Raw genomic sequence first — 20,260 nt, forward strand, 5'->3', positions numbered from 1 at the left:
ATAATATAAATGTATATATATGTGTATATATATATATAAAACAAGTGTTTCTCATGGGGAAAATCTGAACTCTTTAAGCACATGTGTCATTTATACAATTAAGTATTTTAAGAGCCTGCAGAGATCCACTGTGAAAGCCTAGACTGGTATCTTGAATAGTGAAGCCTGCAGAACTCCACCTGGAACATCATGAATAATGTTTACTTCAGATGATTAACATACCCCTCCATCCCCAAGAAGGAGAAAAGAAAAAAGTTGTATAACATGTGTTACAAAAGGAAAATATAACAAGCCTCAAAGCAACCCTCCAGAAGTCATGACTCTATTAATGATAAATTTCATGTTATACCTCACCTTCAGTCAATTTTACTTCTCATTCTGGAAATTCATCAAGAATTGTATTGTGTAACCACTTAAATTATCTCTAATGCTTAACTCTAAATTTCAACATTCTCATCCAGAACAAGCTTTTAACCTAATTTTGTAATCCTTATGACATCAAGAAACTGTTTCACCTTTGAATACATCTAACAGTCTAGTGAATTTAAACTCAACATCACACAAAAATCAAGATTAGAAGTGCAAGCCAAGTCAAAATACCAGATAGAACTATGATATTTCCTATTTGTAAATTGTAAACTACACATGCAGAGTGTTGCTGTATTTTTCATTCTGTTATCACCCTTCCTCCTCCCAGGTTTGTGTGTGAGTTTATAGAAGATATAAAATCAACAACGGTGATGTCTCTGAGGAAAAGCATGGTGTGCCATCTAAGTGGAAAAAAACCCCCACAACAGATAGGAGATGTTTGGGAAGAGGGAAAAAAACAAAAGAAAGATGGCATCCTTTGCAGAGTAGATGAATTGGGAAAAAAGGAAGGAGGAGACCTTAATGTAGAGCTTTCAAGAAAAGTTGCATGGGACAGAGAACCGGGAAACATTCAACATGGGTCCAGAAACAATGAAAATTTTATATTTAACAAAGCATTCTGGAACAGTAAAACAAAACCAAACAAAACAAAGTCCTACTGAAAACATTCTGCTACAGTAAAACATCTCAATATGGTATCTGTTTCAAGACATAGGAAAAAGGTTGACTTGCAGCAGAACTACAAGTATGGGTTTAACATTGGTTTACAGAAAGCACTGGGTTAACATTTAAAATAACATTTATTTTGAAAATAAGGGAGAACATGCAGAAGCAAAGTATATTTAAGCAATGGTTCACTTAAGCTCATTAATTTTGTGTTTGGACTAAAGGATGAAGCCTTTGAGCTCATTGACAAACTGAATTGCTACTGTACCCTCTTCTGTAACCAGGTCCTATCACCCAAACATTCTGCAGGCAGGTTATGAAAAAATCCCAACTCCTGACATTAAATGAAAAGAAATTATTCCATATACATTCCATTCGCCCTTTTTTTTCTTCCCTGATAGGCAAGTGATGCATGGTACTAGCCAATGTACCCAGCAGTTGTGGCTCAGTGTCAAGCTAGCTTTCACAGCAATGCCAGTTTGAGATTTTCCCACCTACTCTGCCCCAGCTGTGTCTGCTGTCCTCTTTGCTGCAGCCAAACAGCCCTTCAGGAACTGCTGTTTGCTTGTTTTTTTAATCATTCCAAATAAATTTGTCAGTGATTTAATGATACAATAGTCCATAAATCTCTGGTTAGCACCATGGAACTGACAGTGGGCTCAACACCCAACAGGGTGAAGGCAAGGCATGGGGTTACAGGCTGATCAAAGTACTCGTGGATCCCATGTACTGTTTGCAGAGGTTTCTGCACCATCCTGGGACTCCTGTGAGGAACAAGGGCTCGTGCCAAGGCTAAGATGGAGATCATAAAGTCCTGTTAGACAGAACCTGCTGTTGAAAGCCTAGACAGTTCCCAGGCAGTTGCCTACATGCACTCAGTTCCTCACTGTCACTGCTTTTTGCTTCCCCTCCTGCCCCTTTACCCCCACCCTCCATCTGCCAAATGCATTCAAATTCACTTCTAGGAGCACATTGTATTCCTGCTACAATACCTATATGGGAAAGACCCAGGACCTGTATGTTACCTGCCCTGCCTCAAACCAGAGGTGAAAGAGTAGCTTGTCGGCAAAAGACAATCTTCTATTATACACCAAAAGACAAATTCCAGGATGTAAGCAGGCAGAATTAAAGGCAAAACAATACTTTGCCTTTATATTTATTTGAGGAACTGAATATAATTCATACGTGCGCTGACTTTGCCCTTTTCCTTCCTTGTTTATCCTTGTCAGTTGTCCTTTGCTGAATGTTAACACCAGGAATTCTTGCAGCAAAAATGACAGCAACTGTCTTTTTTAATATACATTGTACAGTAAATACCGTAACAAAGCCTTAAGGTATAATTGCAATACAAAAAAAAAAAAAAACACAAAAAAAAAAGAAAAAAAGATACATATATATGGCAAACTGCCCAAATATGTTTTTACAGAGAAGAATATTTCACTTTCTGACAAATTATACCATAAAAGTGCTGTTAATCTATCCTGCAGAGGTGAAAAAATTTGAGGTTTAATCTCTTTTGATGTTTCAGTGGCACAAAGGGTAATTTCAAAACCTTTCCACCTTCTTTTTTTTTTTCCTCGAAAAAAAAAAAAGCTACAACTCTACAACTGGAGGTTGATGATCTTAAAATATTACATAGTACGACATACAAAATCCTCATAACTGGAATTGTCTTAAAATAATTGTTCTTTTTTCTTTCCATCCTTAAGGCTGTGTCACTGGACTCATGCTGCACCATAGATGAACAAGTCATAAAGTATAAACAGCTGAACGCTATGATTGAGAGATTTTCTGCACTGTGAGCAAGATCCTCAGACCTAACTTGCATCTGACATTACCTAGATTTTCAGGACAGCACTGTGGCTCCCCATCTACATCAAGCCTCCTGTGCAGAGCACCATAGTGATGGTGAATGAGGGTTTTTTTTCTGAAAGTTAGCTATACTGTGCCTGCTAGAAGAGACGCTACAGTGCTTATTGCAGCAGGATCGGGGGACACTGTATGGGTTCAAAGGGAGCCCAGACTCTCCCAGGCACCTTGTTGCTTACTACTATGGCCCACTGCCATCATAGAGTCTATCCATATTTGAGTGACCTAACATATCAGAAATGTGCCCTGGCTTGTTATATCAAGTGATTCTGGTCTGTACACTCAAGAAGAGCCATTCTATTTCCTACATGGAGGGACTGGGATAAGACTAAAACAGGGTACCCTGAAACTTTCTGTCAAAATTCAGTTCCTCTTACAAGAAAGTCTGATGCAAATATTTTACTGACCACCCAGGAAATATCAAGTAACTTGTAGCTTCATCATTTATGTTAAATATGAATATTCCAAAAGATTATCCCCAAATTCTTGCTTGTAAACAGCGAACCATTACAGGTTCCTTCAGTAAATTTCTAGAGAACACATTAATTTCTTCCATTGTGTGAGATACATACACAGGAAATCAAAATAAACATTTAACAGAAATTACTAAGTACCTTTGTTAAACTTTTACACTCACATTTCTGAAGCTCACCCATAATTGAGCATTTAATAATACCATTCATAATAATTTCAGTACTTCTGCACATGTAATTACAGCCCAAAGCAGATAAATGGGAGAATGATAATTCCATTGTCAGATTTTAATAAAAAGATTTACAAATAATAAGCAGCTCTCCACAGAAGTGCCCACTCTCAGATATTAACTCTATTCACAAAGGAAAGTATCGGTTTTACTCTGCAGGTGGGGAAACTGAGGCTTACACACAGCTGAAGAGGAGCAGGGGCAGCTGGAGAGCTCAGCTTCCTTTACTAACAAGCCTCTAATCTCTAGGAGAAGCCCCTTTTAGCGTACTGGTACAGTCTAAGAATAAAAGGCATGCATAAAAAGAGAATCCTTGTTTCTTTGTTATTTTGAGATGATAGCTTTTTACATTACACAGACAGCAAAAATTTTATCCTGAATGTTTAAACACAATCAGGGCTAACATATCCACCAGCAAAGAAGCTCCAGGCTAGACACATGCTATATAACCTTGGAAAAGCAAGCAGCCACTTAAACCATTTGGCTGGCTGAAGAACAAAGCTTTGGATATGAACACTTTGAGCACTCATATAAAGGGCTGAAAGATGAAAAGTAAAGCCAGTAAAACAGAAGCCTTTTGAAGCACCTATGGCTGTGGATTTCAAATACTCACTGGCATGCACTGATATAACAAAACTGTTTTTTTAAACTAAACTGAAACCCCAGCACTCATAATTCCATATATAGGGGTGAAATTACCTGCGGGGTGGGAAGGGGGAAACAATACCAGAGAGACAGTTTATAGGTAGGCCAAGACATTTTCCATCCAAACCAGTCCTTGGATTCAAGATTGTAACTTTAAATTCATGAGAACAAATGTCATCAACATTAAATTATTTATGAGTAAACTAATAGCTCTTAAATGTTACAGATTATTTTTTTCAAAAAGCTAAGCAAACTATGCTCAATTATTCACAGGCTGCTCCTGCCCATACACCCATCAAAAGTGATTTAGACATTTGACTTCATTTCATAGTCTTTAGAGGTAAGAGTATGCAAACAAGAAAGAAATGGCTGGACCCTACTTTTGCATACTGTTGCAAATAAAAACAGTTCTGTCTCATGAAATCACCATCAAGATAAAAAATGTGCTCCATGTAGATATGTGCTAACACTTGGGTCTCCTCCTGCCCTTTGTGATGTCAAGCCAGTTAACTTACCTAAAATATCAGTATAAAGGACCTGTTCTAGGTCCCCCAGCATTGTTATTATGACATCTTCATCCAGATGTGCGGTCCCTTCACGCAAACAGCCTTCCTCCTCCTCCTCTGCCCAGTTCCTGCTGGGGAAATGGTATGTGCCAGATGCATTTTCATCATCTGGTTTTCCCCTGTCCTCATTGTCAATCTCAAAGCTTCCACCTGTATGCCGGCCTGAGGACCTCCCAGGCATCCTGCTTCCAGCAGGTGCTATTGCCTGGAACGCTTGGGATGCAGTGAGGCTGGAGTGGCAGATAGAGTGCACTGACCGTGAGGGTGCCCTGGAAAGGGAGCCTCTGCACCCAGCTTCTGCCTCCTGTTGATGATAACTCTGGCTGGACTTGGAGGCGTTTCCAAACCAGTTTTCCCTGTATGAGTATCGCCTTTTCTCCCCTTCACTGATGAGCGTGAGATTGGTTAGAGACTTCTGCTTCTGAAGACGAACACACCCTCTTCTAACCTCCTTGCCTTTAAACACTGACAGTTCAGCAGATCGCTGCATCTTTCCAGCTGGGGCTTCACCTCAGTTAGATTTCATATTTCTGAGACAGACAGCAGTTCAATTCTTCAGGAAGGTCTGGGAGGTGATCCCTCCAGCACTGCACGCTGCACATCCCAGGTAGCAGATACTTGCACTTGCAATGAAAGGCACAGCTCAAACATGCAGTGTACGTACTGGAAATGACTAGACAGACACAGTCATTTTCTTTAAAATTACACTGCTGACTCTGCTAAGCCACTTCTCTCCCGTCACATTAATCTGCAGTACTTACAGTCATTTTCACTTAGATTTCTCTCAAGCAGAAGAGAGTTGATCAAACACTCTGCTCCAGCAAAAAAGTAATCCCAAAAGCCAACTATTTTTTCCCTTCTCCATCCAATCACCAATCTCGTCGGAGCGGTGGGCCTGCATCTCTGTCTACAGCTGCTGCCTTCTGAAATCCAAAGTAGGCACAAGTGCTGTCTTGGGCTTCCCCCCTCCTCTCACCAGATCATGACCGATCCCAGTGCACGGCTCTTCACTTCAGATGGGCTGACACAGAACTGCAAGTACAGCCTCCACGTCAGAGCTCAATAAAGAGCCAAAATTAACCACTGAAGCAAAGCTCTGCACAAGCCTCCTTACATTTTAGTATTCAACCTGCATTCACAGATATATGACTCTTCTCTGCTATTGCAGTGAATGCTGCTGGCTGCCATGGCAGCAAACATCCTGGTGAATTAAACCGGAGACACAGAAGCTTCTGCCCAGTTTACAGTGCCACAGGTTTCGAGACACAGCTTCACCTGATTGGGATGCTTCAGTAACAGACCTAGCTCACAGACAAAGCCTATTTTTCTCCCCAAAAGGTAAGGATGACAAACTATTTTTTCCTTATCACTGCTACTCCCAGTGCAGGAAGCTAAAAGCAGATTTGCAAATGGACCTTCAGTCTTGCAATTTCTGCTCTAAATAAAAAAAAATAAAATTTAAGATCATAAGCTAAAACTTGGATCAGAACAGTACCTAACCAGTAAGGTGACCTATAAAAGGAAATACTTCCTTTTATAATGAAATAATTTCATTCTTTCTCCTTAAAAATATATATCTTGTTTGCATCTCTGTGATATTCAGAGGCTAGTATGGAATTAAAAAGCTCTAATAAAATCATTGTTTCATGATCTGAGGAAAGCCTATAAATGGAATAGGAATTTTTTTTTTATAAAACAACTCAGTATCATGTCTGAACTAAGTTCACCAGTTCCAAATGTTTTTAAATACATTGTCAGGAGAGAAAAAAGACTTAAATTTAAATATACCTTTTCTTACAGAGGAAAAGACAGCAGTCTCAGAAATAAGAGACAGGTGAATAAAGAATTAGGTGAATTTCATTCTAATTTTTGGATACAAACTTTTTATCTAGGGGCAATTAATTTCATAACACATTATGTAGAAATCTACAATTATGAACATTGTTGTATACCAATATAATGCTTTTGTCAGTGTGAAAATATGCTCATCACAAATCCCTACCTGAGAAACTGACAAGAAAGTAACCTTTAAAAATGCCACCCTAAGAATTACAGACTGTTTGCAGATTGTCTGTATGAATAAACAGATGTTAACAGAAGCCTCAGTGTACTTCTTGCTTTTCACCAGCTCAGTTTGCACTTTTTGAATATATAAGGGGAAAAAAAGAAAAAAAGGGGGGGGAACCTTGGAAATTTTAAAGGAAAGGTACATTTTTTCCTACATAACCCACATAAACACAGAATTAATCTAGAAAAATATTCAGTAGTCTTAAGCAATGATGGTTTTCCATATTAAATCACTGACACAATCCTAGAAAGACATGGTCCACAAAAGGAGATACCACTCCCCTTCCCACCTAGTCCACAAAGTCAGAGGAGACAAGCAGAATGCTCCGTCAGCCCAAGTACAAAATCATCCCAAATATTCAATGCCTGCCACTTCTTCAGCACAGAAACAAAACAGAAGACTGCTGTGTTTACTCCCAGGGTCTGCCAGTTGCAGTGGCATATGGGCCCTTAAAAGGCTTTCATGCACATGTCAGTGCCTGCCTGAAGCAGAGCCCCGTGCACCAGTGTGGATGTTGACATGGTCCCAGTTGAGGGCCATGCTCCCCCAACTCCAGCTCTGCCTGCATGCTCCCACACCAGTACATGCTGCTGGCACCATGAGGCTGTAACAGAATGTTCAGCAGGGCTGAGGAAGCTGCTGAGGTTGACAGAAAGGCTTCATAGAGCTGCATTCACACACGGGAATTTGCAAAACGAAGGGCAACTTCACTCTTTTCCCACTCAATAGATTTAAAACTTCAACTTACACTCAAATTGGTACAGTATTCTCACTTGCTATGTTTTGAATTAATAGGAAGGGCAATGATTTGGGCCCATGATGCACATACTTTAAAACACAATGAGTCAAATGCTGGGATATGGAAGTACTGAGACCGATCACACAACCTCCATTCAGCCTTCGTGTCTACAAACACTACACTACAGCATTTAATTACAAGGTTATATGAACTTTTCTCTCATTAATCCCATTGCCTCACTTGGTAGACAAGGCATAGTGATCATCTTCAGATACAGCAAATACATACGAACATATTGGACCAAGCAGGAAGAACACTGCATTTATCCTTCTGCTTTACCACATCTCTCTGCAGGGTGCAATTTGATAAATACATAAAATTGCAATGTGGAGCATTTTCAGGTTTATTAATTGAAAAATACTTTTGTAATGCTCATCCCTCCACTTTAAAATGATGAAATACAGCAACAAGCAAATACTTCTTTTTAAACTAGGAAGACAAAATATGAGACCAGAGGAGCACAAACGTCATGACAGAGCATATTTCTCAACTAACCTTGCAGTTCCATGTATACCCTACCCACCCTGCAGCAATACGTTTAAATCAAGAACAGCAAGGGGTAGTTCCTCAACCCATCAGTCAGTGTAACGTATTACCTTATTTTTACTGTCCCTTTCATAAAAGGAATTATAAAATTATTTTAAGAACTAATAATCAAGGGCAAATTTTTGCTCTTAGGTAAGACTTTCTTTGAAGTATCAGTGCATAGTTTGGAGCCTTACAGATGAATTATGTAATAGATCTGCAAATGCACAAGATTATGAATCTCTTCAGCTACGCTTGCTTAAAAAAAATTGTAAACTATTTCCACACCTATTAATTATTTCTTTCAGAGAGCAAAAAATTAAGCACAGTAAAAATAAAATCTTGAAAAAGCAATGTTTTTATGCTAATGCTGCCATTGATAATGGCCTTATAGGCCATTATCATTAAGTGTTATACACTACATTATCATTAAGTGCTATAAACTTAAAATTACTTTCATTTCTGCTTCACCCCTCAGATTTTTTATAATTAGTCAATATTTGTAAATTCATGAATAATTATTTAATCAAACACTCTGCTTTAAGCTTTTTGAACATGTAAATACTTGTTAAAGCCAAACGCTATCACTGATTTCATAAAATAATACTTTGTAGTTACTGACATGTACAGTTTACAATTGATTATTAAATAATTAACATACTGGCATCCTCCAATAAACTTGAGCAGAGACTGATAAACGTCACATCTACTACAAGTAGAAATACTAGATAAGAAAGTCTGAACAACTTGTTCCTAGTCATACCATGAAACACGTGGATTACTTTAGTAGGCTTTCTTTTCATTCTCATTTTAAAATCCTATATAGTAAGATATAGTCTATAAAGTTATACTCCAGTTTTTCAGAAACATACATACTGTTGAGGCAAGCGGTATATAAAGTACATGCAAGAAAGAGTGCTTATGCATGACTGAAGAACAGGACTCCTAAATTTCTGTCTGGGATTTCCTGGACAGAAGTCTACACATCTGTATGCCACATGTACCATGAGCCTGCTGTATGCAGAGCACACCAAAACTACTGAGCAGGTGACTTGTGCCTGCAAATAGGACTCATTAATGTGTATGGGCATCAGTGGCACTGTGCATGCAGAGGGGATCCAAGGTGTGCAGGAAGCCTTACAACTACTGCACGTGTGCTGTACTGATGATCTGCACGTGCACCATGGAAACATCTGGGATTGCTCTGGCTGAACTTTGGAACATTCAGAGAAAAAAAAAAAAAGGAAAAAAGTCTAAAGCACTTCAGATCACATCTGGAACAAATTCCCAGCAGAGACAGAGGAACAGTGAAGAAACCCGGATTTACAGTAGCTCTACCGAGAGGCAAATTACCTAGGACAGCAGATTTATGGAGACAGGCTAAAAATAAAGAGGTTGCTCAGTTTACCAGGACTGCAATTCTGGGTCTATCCCAGCCACACCATCTCACTCTCCCCTCAGCACCATCCTTCTCCCAAGGCTGTGCAAGTAAAACCAAGTGGTCACTTGCAGAGTAGTGAGCAGGAAACTTGAGGTTTGCACTTTGAATTTTTCCCCTCCTTTCACTAGCTCTGAGTGGGAAGACAGGAGAGATTTTAAAGGTAATCAACTCTCTTAGAAATAGGGAGGAAGACAGATCAGAGGAGAGCTGGAAACTACCCCTACAGATTCTCATTTTACCTGTGTAATTCCCCATCATGAGTGCTGAGATAGTAGCAAAGGCAAGTGAACTGTCTTGCTGGGCACAGAAAAGAGAGCCATGACTGTCCACCAAAGCAAGGAAATCAGCTTGCATTTGGTATCCTGAATCACTCAAGGAGAATGGTGCCTGACCAACCACTTCCAAATCTTTTTAAAATTATTCTTCCTGCATCCGAGTGTTGCCTATATTGTGGGGAAGCCTTGAGCCAGCTTTGCTTACAGCATTAGTTTAAGATTGTTTAGCTCATCTTGCCCCAGAGTGGATTAGGAGCCCTGATACAATCTGCATGGCCAGTTATGGGAGCAGTAAACTTCAGCCAACAGACAATATCAAAGATAAGTGAGTAAATACTCTGAAAGTAGAGAAACAGTTTGTACAATGACATGGGCTAAGATACCTTAGTCCTGAGCTTGTTAGCTTTAGCTGTAAATACTTGGCCCCGTAAAAATAACAGAGAGTAATGAAGCAGAATCACAATAGACATGTGACAGCACTTTATGAATGCACTCCTACAAGATTTAGCAGTTTCCACAAATGCTTAGTCCCTTGCATGATCCTTATTGATCCTTACTCTATATCAATATATTGTGCTAGTGGTTTTGGTTACCAAGGTGCAAAAGAATCCCGAGATAACATAAAGATGTTGCCCATCCATAGCAGTAGTGAAAGATTTCAGGAAAAAGATAGTATCAAAGTGAAAGGAACTGGATTAATTTCTTAACAACCTGAATGCACATGACCAGACCAAGAAAATAACCCTTGCGTATCTCCTTGCTACTACTGGTATAATCCCTTGATTATAGCAGAATAAAGATGTTTCTAAGTAATAGAATATACTTGTTCTTTTTCATTGCTAATCCATCATGGAATACTCCCCTGAACAGCCACCACATAAGGTTTTATTCATGCAGGTTCACCAATGACAGAATCACCAATGACTTGGTGATGGTTCACCAATGCAGGCAACTTGTTTGTTATTGTAGTTCTTGATCTATTAGTTCTTTTTTCTGCTAACAGCCAATTATGAGTGACACACGTTTTCCTCTGTATACAACAAACCACTGACCACATTTTCCCAGTGGTTCTGCTTTGTTGTCTGTTTTATCAGTCAACTACTAATGCCAGTCTGAATAAGCAGATTAGAAATCTATCTGATGTCTAGTGCCCTTTATGCCATTTTCTTCTTTTTGATGCTGTTCCTTTTCTGTTCAGAGCAGTAAAAGGCCAGAAGACATGATATCCTGTTCGAATTATTTGATTATTTAATTGATATATTATTTTCTAGCATCTCTCTGAATAGTTCCATGGATCAGCTGTTGATTTGCATAAGTCTTAATTACAGTCTTTCTACATGCAAGACCAATGAGTCTTTTTTCTGGATTAATTAAAAATACTTTTTTACTCTAACAGGCATGCGTCACCTCCAGGGAACACATGTTCATGCGTTTCAGGGTGACATGTTTCTCACGAAAGCTGCTGAGCAAATAAGGGATGTTAGACTTAGAAAACTTCCAGAGGGACTGAGACAAACCAGGACAAAACCTCAATTTCAGTATGAGTCAGCTAAATGCCAAGGCAGTCCCACAAAAGTTGGGCATCTGATTTCCCTTCTGGTGGAGATAATTTTAGACTGATGTGTTAAATCAGTTCTTTAAGTGAATTATTTCCTGTGCAAGAAGAACCACATGACTCATTATAAATCCATTTGAATGTTAAAAATTTGGAGTAAAAGGGCAAAACCACAGGTGAATCATGTGGGAGAAGATTTCACCTTTTTTTCTTGTAAAAATGCTAATAACAGTAAAGATGTTCATAAAAAAACCCCACAACTAGAAACAACAAAACAACAACAACAACAAAAAAACCAAACAAAAAAAAAAAATCCACAACCAACCAACCAAACAAAACCAAAACAAAAACAAAAAACAAAACCCCAAGCCCCAGCAAAACAGCTCTGGTAAAGAGTCCCCTTGAAAGTACTCCCACACAACCCTGCTGTACTGATGTTAGCTGTGACACACTTCACTTTTTGCATCCATAGGCAGAGTTATGACCAGATCCTGGGCTGATGTAAATCAGCATGGCTCTGTTGACTTCAAAGGAATTGTACCAATATGAGTAAATAAATAAAAAATATCCCCTCACATTTGTAACCTAATAGGGATTTTACTTCAGGTTTACAAGGGATTCCAGAACACAACCTTTAGCACCTTAAGTTTAGCAGTACCTTAAAGTTAGGTACAGTGTAAGGATTTGCTAATTTTCTGAATATAGATTCATTTACAGAAGCAAAATATATCTTTGTAATTTATATCTGAGTTCTGATGTTACTATTTAATTTGATGATCTAAAATGCAGCAGTGTTAAACATTCTGGTCTCTACTTTCCATTGCTTCTCTTGGAACATTCAGTATGACTGAAAAATAATAATGATTTGAAACTCTAACTCATGACAGAACAGTTTCTGCAAAATGATGAAGAGGATATCTGAACAGAAGGAGCCAGTTCAGGTAAGAGAACTGTGCATTTGAAGCACTAACCATGCATGACACAAATTTTCTGCATATTTAACACTACTCATGAACAGAGGTCAGAAGTATTATTTCAACCCATTGCAAAGCTCCTGGTAAGAAATGAATGTAAATAAAGAAGTTAACAGGCTTCTCCCGATTTCTTGTTACTCACCAGATATCTCCTCTAGGCACTGTTTGGCAGTCTTACTGAACGACAAATCCATTTTAGTAGGACTGGTGCAGGAGTCAGCAGGTGGTAAAGAGGTACTGTCATTTTCTGAGAGAGTTCTGTAATTAAGGAAGACAACTGATTATTATCTGTCATTCATGTATTAATGGAAACTAATGTTTCTTGCCCCTCCATCTAGATTTGTATCACTATATGGTGAAAATACCATGAACGTCACATTCTTACTGTGCTTGACTGCAGCTACAAAAATTTGCAAGCAACTAGGAACTCTGTATCTTCACAAACAACCCAGTTAATGCTGAGAAATTTGGAGCCATTTTGTTTCCTCACATTTTCTCTGCAAGAGAGTCAACCAGATATAAGTAGAATCCATTTAAATTGTCACATCCCTGCACATATATAAGGCAATGAAAACTTGTAATTGCTGAAATATTAAGTGAGAAAGGCCATGTGGGAAGAAGCTTATTCAAGGCTGGCATGGAAATCTGGCCTAGATATTTAAATCTATGTGCAGCTTCTTTTGATAATGCCCTTTATATAACTCTGTGGAAATGGGATAATACAAGTTTTTCCATTAACTTGCTAGCAAATACCCCGTGTTTTCTTTGATGGTATATTTCTGTGGATATCATTGATAAATTATAATGGGTACCCTTTGTTGAATACAGTTACTTGCTGCTGCATAATGATTAACAGCAAGAAATACACAAATACATGGATTATAATACAAAATAGATCACAATTATTGTCTCGTCTTAAGGAACAGCTACAGCATCTATTTTACACAAGAACTATTGGACTACAATGCCATTAAATAGCAACACATACCACATTTGTATACAGTAAAAGAATACATGTAAAGATATACTAGCCACTTTTTGAAATAAAATGGAAAAAAGTCTTCACTTTTGGAGTTTAAGTTCTTCTAGCTTTCCTGACATGAATAGCACACTCAATTTTTTAAGTTCTTAAGACTAGTGAAATATTTATATCCTAATTTTAAAATGTTATATTTATAGCTCAGTTCTCAAAATTCACCATAAAGTGTTTCCAAACTATACTCTAAACACAAATATTTAACTCTGTGATAAATGCAGATTTTATAAATATAACTGATAAAAACAGTGACGCATCTCTCAAAATAATTTTATGGCCGCTTATTTTATGAGATAAGTTTCCAGTTAACATTTACTTCAAAGCTACCTACTGAGTGGATTTTTTCAGTAACTCATAGAGTAACTGAGGGAGAAGATATATGGAAAATGGCACAAACACTGTTGTGGTGGAATCTGTCGATTAGAAACATTTAACTCCGACTCTGCTTAGAGAGCAACAGAAACGTAAATGATGTCTGATCTGATGCAGGGTCATTCTTATCAACTTCTGTACTTTTAGGATGCTGGAAATGAACAACAGCTCTATAAAAAACTGTTTCAGGTTCTCGTCTACCATTTATCTCTGTAAAGTACTACTGGAAACACAAGCTGAGCAGGTGTTACAAGATTAACTATGTTCTACTGACCATGAATGTAATTCTACATTTGGTGCTTGAGCACAGTGTCTAAGTAAAAAAAAGCCTACTCTATCCCTCTGCAATGAACACACACTGAAATTCCACAGTCCCATCTGCTTTCCCATGTTGTTTCAAATCATCAGAATGAACGAGGGGTATGTCTACTTTAACCGAAAACCACTTTCAGAGGCCATGAGTGCTCATAAATCCTCCAGTCTGGGTTAAGTGTTGAGACTTAGAGCTGGATGAGTCCAGGGCAAACTATAAGCCTAAAAACACATCTCAGAAAAAAGACACTTACAATAATGGTAAAGGTAATCAGTCTGCACTTTTTTCGTTAAACCCAAATCATGGAGCGCTTGGGGTTAGAGCTGGTTTTTAGAGAAGAATACTGGAAAAAAGTAGGTTGCTTTTAGTATTGTAACAACGTATTTAGTATTGTAAACAAGTAATGTGTGCCTTAAAGCAACTACTGAAGTAAGCTTCAGCATGATGAATGAATCTGTTTACTTAAAAAAACAACGAATAAAAGTTTTCACTTGTTCACAACATTGCTTGCCCAGGTCACATCAAAGCTTTTAGAGATATACCAAATACCAACCAAAGCACATTTTCATTCTTCAGTGTTTTGTTGGCTTTTTTTCTATTTTCAAAAACCTGATTCAGCAATAACCAGGAAGATAAGTTGAAATATACTGTGAGAAGAGATACTTGCAAAGGTTTCCATTCCAAATTTTAGAATCTGATCAGTGTGATTAATTGCAGCATAAAATTCACTTTCTAGGACAAAAAATGATATTAGAATCTAAGCCTTAAGGTAAAAGTATTGAATAGCAAAGATCATATAACACTAATAATTTAAAACTGTTTGATTTAATTTGTAGAAAGAAAACCATGGAAACATAAACCAAATGTAAATATGATGTGGTTTTCTTAAATTTATAAGCAGCCTGAAATAACAGATCTAAGAAGCATGAAATGTCCATTTTATCTTACTTGAAACTTGAAAGTTTAAATATAATGTAAAATAAATGTGGTTTTCTATCAAAACAAATAACGAAGAAACTGCTGTACTGACTTCATTCAGCATTTTTATGTTCAATTTGGTAAAAAAAATCAATGATTCTAATTATCTGAGGCAACAAGAGAAATCCCACAGAGGACTGTCAATTCTGCAACAGTCTAAGTTCTGCTTACTTGAGCTATTTATTGTGGAAGCAATGGGCCACAAGGAACCTGCCCAGTCCTTGGGCAGCCATGATAGGAGTACCCCAAGGAGGAATCTGGGGATAGGGCTCTCATCAATAACTTCTCCCACTGATGTGCCAGCTGCCAGCACTTCCACAGCAGACCTGTCTTTTGGTGCTTGATGAGCTAGGCACCGCTTTTTTCTGGAGTCAGACTTAGCCCAGTCTAGGGGTGAAAGACTTCCAGGCAAAATCACATAGGAGCCTCAGCCCTTGAGAAACAAGGAGGCCCAGGTCCTACGAATGATACAAGAGATCTCTGCAGGGCTGCAGCACAGATTAAGCTCTAGGCAAGCAAACAGTAAATGATGTTCTCATTATCCTCACATGTTGGCCTTAATAAATATCCTCTATCCTCTACCCATTCACAGCCCACTGCCTAAAAAAAATTAAATAAATAAATTCTTACATCTCTTTTGATATCAAGGAAAGTGAAAAGAATTTCAGTTTAGTCAAAACCATTGATATTTCTTCCAGTGCTGTGCATCTGCAGCACAGGTTAATTTAGGCAACCGACATGAAAACAGAACAATCCATTTTCCATTTTAATCATGGTAATAAGAGAATATATTTATCCCCAGCCCACTGAGTTACATGCTACCTATTTGTAACAGCATCAAACACACTTAATGGGACAAATCCTGCTCTTAATCACACCTGCACAAGCTCATTCAATTTGATTAAAATGAGCCTGTACAGGAGTAATTAAGAACAGAATTTGGAACACTACTTAATAAGCTGTCTTCAATGCAGTCAGTCATTTCTTGTCTCTAAGGAAATAGCCAACCTTTGATAAACACAGATAACATCAAAGATTTGTTTGTTTTTTACTTAACATTCCAAAAGATATCAGATGAATATGCTGGGGGTTTTTTTCCAACATCTCTCTGAGGTGCAGCTGTCTTGAATGTGTATCACTATCTGTAACAGACTGGCAGGACCACATCTGGAATATGAGTAGTTTGATCACCCATGTTAAAGACATGTGAGTTAAAATGGGAACAGCTGTAGGGAAAGGCTACTGTGTTGCTTATGGGGAAGAAGAAACTCTTCTGAAAGAAAAGAGACATTTCGGTTTAGGCTTGCAAAAGACAAGGAAGAGGATGAGATTATTCCCTCACATATTTAAAAAGAGCAATCAAAAAGAGGGAAAACAACTTTGTGAGTTACAGGACAATATTAAGAAAGTAATAAATGGGTGCAATCTCATCCATGTGGGTTTTAAACAATTTCTAACAATGAGATGAGTGAGTTTCTGGACAAACTTTCCCACTGGAGTAATGGGGATTAGCTAGTTTAAAATAAAAATTAATTGGTTTATGAAAGGTTTAATATGGTTGCCAGTGACAGAAAAACTGAACAGAATATTCTTTTTTAGTTCTTTATCCTGCATTTTACTAGTTATTTAGTCAGAGGAATAAGGCCATACTTGTCTGTATGGCAATTTAAAAGACTAACTTCAGATCACAAACAGCATGCAACTGAATTATCAAGCTATTGTTTTAACTCAGCATTTATCAAATATGTGTTTATAACAATTTCTTCACTTAGTATCTTTCTTCCCAGCTCTTAAGCCAACACCTCTACAGTGAATACTTCTTGCACAATTACTTGAAAATCAATCAAGCATGAGGAAATGAGAGGATTTTTCTAAACACTGTTTTTGTAAAACTGGTGAGTGACAATGTTTAGCATTACCTATGATTGAAAAATTTTGGTGGTGATTTGTTTTATTTTCACAATAATAATAACAGAATGTTATTCAATAACGGAATGTAAATAACAGAAATCAATAAAGCACTGTACTGTAACTTTGAATCATCACATTTTTAAAGAAAGAGTTGCAGTATGTTCAGCAGCAGAATCTATTAACAAACACAATTAACTAGTAGAATGTCTTTCTCTGAAAATTTAAACTCCACAGTCAGTGACCAGAAGTACCTTCTAGTCACTAAAACTGTACATAAATATGGCTCCAACAAACCCTGAAGATGCTGTGTTTGCAGGATCCATGAAGAGCAGTTTATTTTTTTCCCTAAGCCAATACAAAAACATCCTGAACAGGCATCTGGAATTGAATTTTACTGTGCCTCCAGAGGTGCAATAAGATTGTATCCTCCTTCCCATCTGCCACCACTCTGCACTTCCTATGCACCCTTGAAGCTATAGTCTACTAATAGAATTGTTTCAGTATCACCATATAGGAAAGAAGATAGGAATAAGATTTTAGTATGTGGATACTTATTTATTATACTGATACTTCCTTTCCCTGCCTCTATCTAGTGAACACTTTAGTCCTCATAGGATCATAAAATTTGAGAATTTAAATCAAAGATATTCTAGATGCCATCTGGTCCAATGACCTGCTCAAAGCAGGTCCGGTTATATTAAGTTGCTCAGGGCCTCATTTGTTTGCATCTTGAACATGTCCAATGACAGAGCTTCCATGTCTCTGGACAGCCTGCTCCAGTAATTTGCCAGCCCCAAGGTAAAACTATTTTTTCTAACTTTTAATCAGCATCTCCCCTGCTGTAATATGCATCTGTTGTCTCTTACCCTTTCATCCTGTATTACAGAGAAGAGTCTGGCCCCATCCTCTCTACAATAACCTATTACATAGCTGAAGTCACCAGTTTCTTATTCTTCAGGAAGAAAGGAGTGCCTAACTGGTTGTTGTAGTCCAGCATTGACACTGAAAGAGTATCTCTGCAATGTCCCAGTTCAGACAGTGCTGAAACTTCTTCCAGATGTTGCTATCTTTAAACTACAAATTTAGCTGAAGAACTGAAATTTAAGTGATGCACAACACTGAAGTGCAGCTCAGGATCATGAGTGGTCAGCTAATTTTCTGCAGCAGTTTCTGTGCTCTCAGCATTTCAGGAAATAAGCAATTCCTGAGCTCCACAGCCCCTGGGATTTACACACTTCAGATTCTATATTCCAACCATGAAAAAGAGACCCACTAAGCTCCTACAGTGGTTACTGAAGGAGTCAATAAAACCAAACTGCATTACACGTGTTCACTTACAACTCAACATTCTCCTATTGAAATATTCCTTCAGTTTTAAAGCAAATCCACAGCAAAAGTTGATTGCCAGCATATCATATACTTCATGTAGGGTTACGATGATTTACATCAAATAAGGATTTGCTCCATGGAGTGAGGTGATGTATGTTACTCCTGCAACTGTTAGTTACATTTCTCAATTTGTGAAAATAACGTAAACTTATACAATTTGGCTCATAAAAAATAAAGAAAGGATTGCATACAATAAGCTCTGCTCTATGCAAGATAATGTTTGGAATTACAGCTTATATTACATTTTTGAGCAATGCATAGGAAAGCTAAGAACTCCAAATACTGAGCAATTAAACTGTTACTCTCTTACTAAAATTTTAGCAGAAAAATTCAGACTTCTTTTTTGTTTTCATTAGTGCCTCTTTTTTTCCTGTTTTCACTGTAACCTAGTGAGCACTAACTTCGATGTTACTCTTCTCCATCTGAAATTTAAGTACCACTAGGAAGATAGCTAAATTCTATGGCCCACTTCAATACATGTCTAAGGGACTCTGGCAGATGGCACAATTTCCATCTTTCTCCAACTCTTCCTATGTAGAAGAATGTGTAACTTAAAGTAGTGGCTGGTATACTTTAAACAATTATAGTCTCTTTCACCTTCCTTTTTGTTGTTTTTTCCTGCTGTATCTCTCTTATCAGGCTTTCTGGCAGCTAAATTACATCTCCTTCAGTCTTTTGTATAACTGTTGGACCCTGCAGTCAACTTCAGGGGGGACGCATAAAGGACTGTAAATAACACATTCACAACTGCATTTGAAAATAAATAATCAGCTGATGAGGAAGATGGAAAAACGTAAATTATACCATTTAGATTATCTCAAATGCAACTCTTACTGTTGCTGCTAATCTTTGAAGAGAAGTAATAATCCCATAGAAATTTCCATACCATGGTGTTTAATAGGCATAAAAATATGATGTGATATCAGACAGGGCAAAGCCCCAAGCTGAATGGTGCAATATATCATTTCAGAGTCTCCTAGTGAAACAGTATTTTTGATCTACTGTACGTAAATAAAATACACAACTCCTTGAAAACATGAGTTTTGATAACTATTATAGCATTGCATTCCCTGTTTAAGCCAAATACATGACAGCTTTAAAGCAATTCTTTGGATTAATTTCTTTTACTCGCAAACCTACAGTAATATCTAGGGTAATAATCAAACATTGCAAAGTACATGATATCTGCAGGTATCGGAAACAAACCAGGAAAAGCACTAGCTTACTTATCCTTGTGCTAACAGCCTAAATTGATCAGTAGTATATTGCAGTATACTGCAGTATTCCACAGGACACTGGATAAAATGCACTGTATTTTCACTATATTATACAGAAACTTTTTACAAGAACTGCAGTACAAAGTCACAGAGCCTAGCTATTCTCTCCAGCTGTAAAAACCCCTGCTAGTCTAAATGGTAATGGTTGCTTATTAACTCATCGGTCTATAAAGCTGATCTAGCAGCTAACAAGCACACCTGAAAATTGTGTGTATACACTGTGATGACTGCTCAGAAAACAGTTATGTTTAAAAGCAAGAAAATGTAAATACAATACCCCAGCTTCATGCACATTTCTACTTGCCATATGTCCACAAAAATAAATATGTTGACTTTGGAAATTTTGATATTTTATCCTTGGTTATATTTATATTCCTCTATGAAATCATTGTGTAGTATTACAAAGCCTTTGAGAGTTGTAAGAAATGTAGTTACTGTGTATTTTTGGGTCAGATTCTGCTCTCAGTTAGAGATACACATGAAGCAACCTCATCAAAGTCGGTCTATTACTCTGGGTTTCTGGCATTCC

General features: G+C 37.7%; 1 protein-coding gene across 1 annotated transcript in view; it reads right to left on the bottom strand.

Annotated features, from left to right (window-relative positions):
* Window positions 1-20,260, bottom strand: part of LOC104408760 (neuron navigator 3-like) — a 263,938-nt gene that overhangs the window by 113,590 nt on the left and 130,088 nt on the right. The window contains 1 exon segment of the mRNA XM_010018466.1: window positions 12,598-12,713. Within this exon segment, the coding sequence (XP_010016768.1) occupies window positions 12,598-12,713 (116 nt within the window).

The sequence above is a fragment of the Nestor notabilis genome, unplaced genomic scaffold (genome assembly GCF_000696875.1).
Source record: "Nestor notabilis isolate BGI_N333 unplaced genomic scaffold, ASM69687v1 scaffold287, whole genome shotgun sequence".
NCBI classification, from domain to species: domain Eukaryota; kingdom Metazoa; phylum Chordata; class Aves; order Psittaciformes; family Psittacidae; genus Nestor; species Nestor notabilis.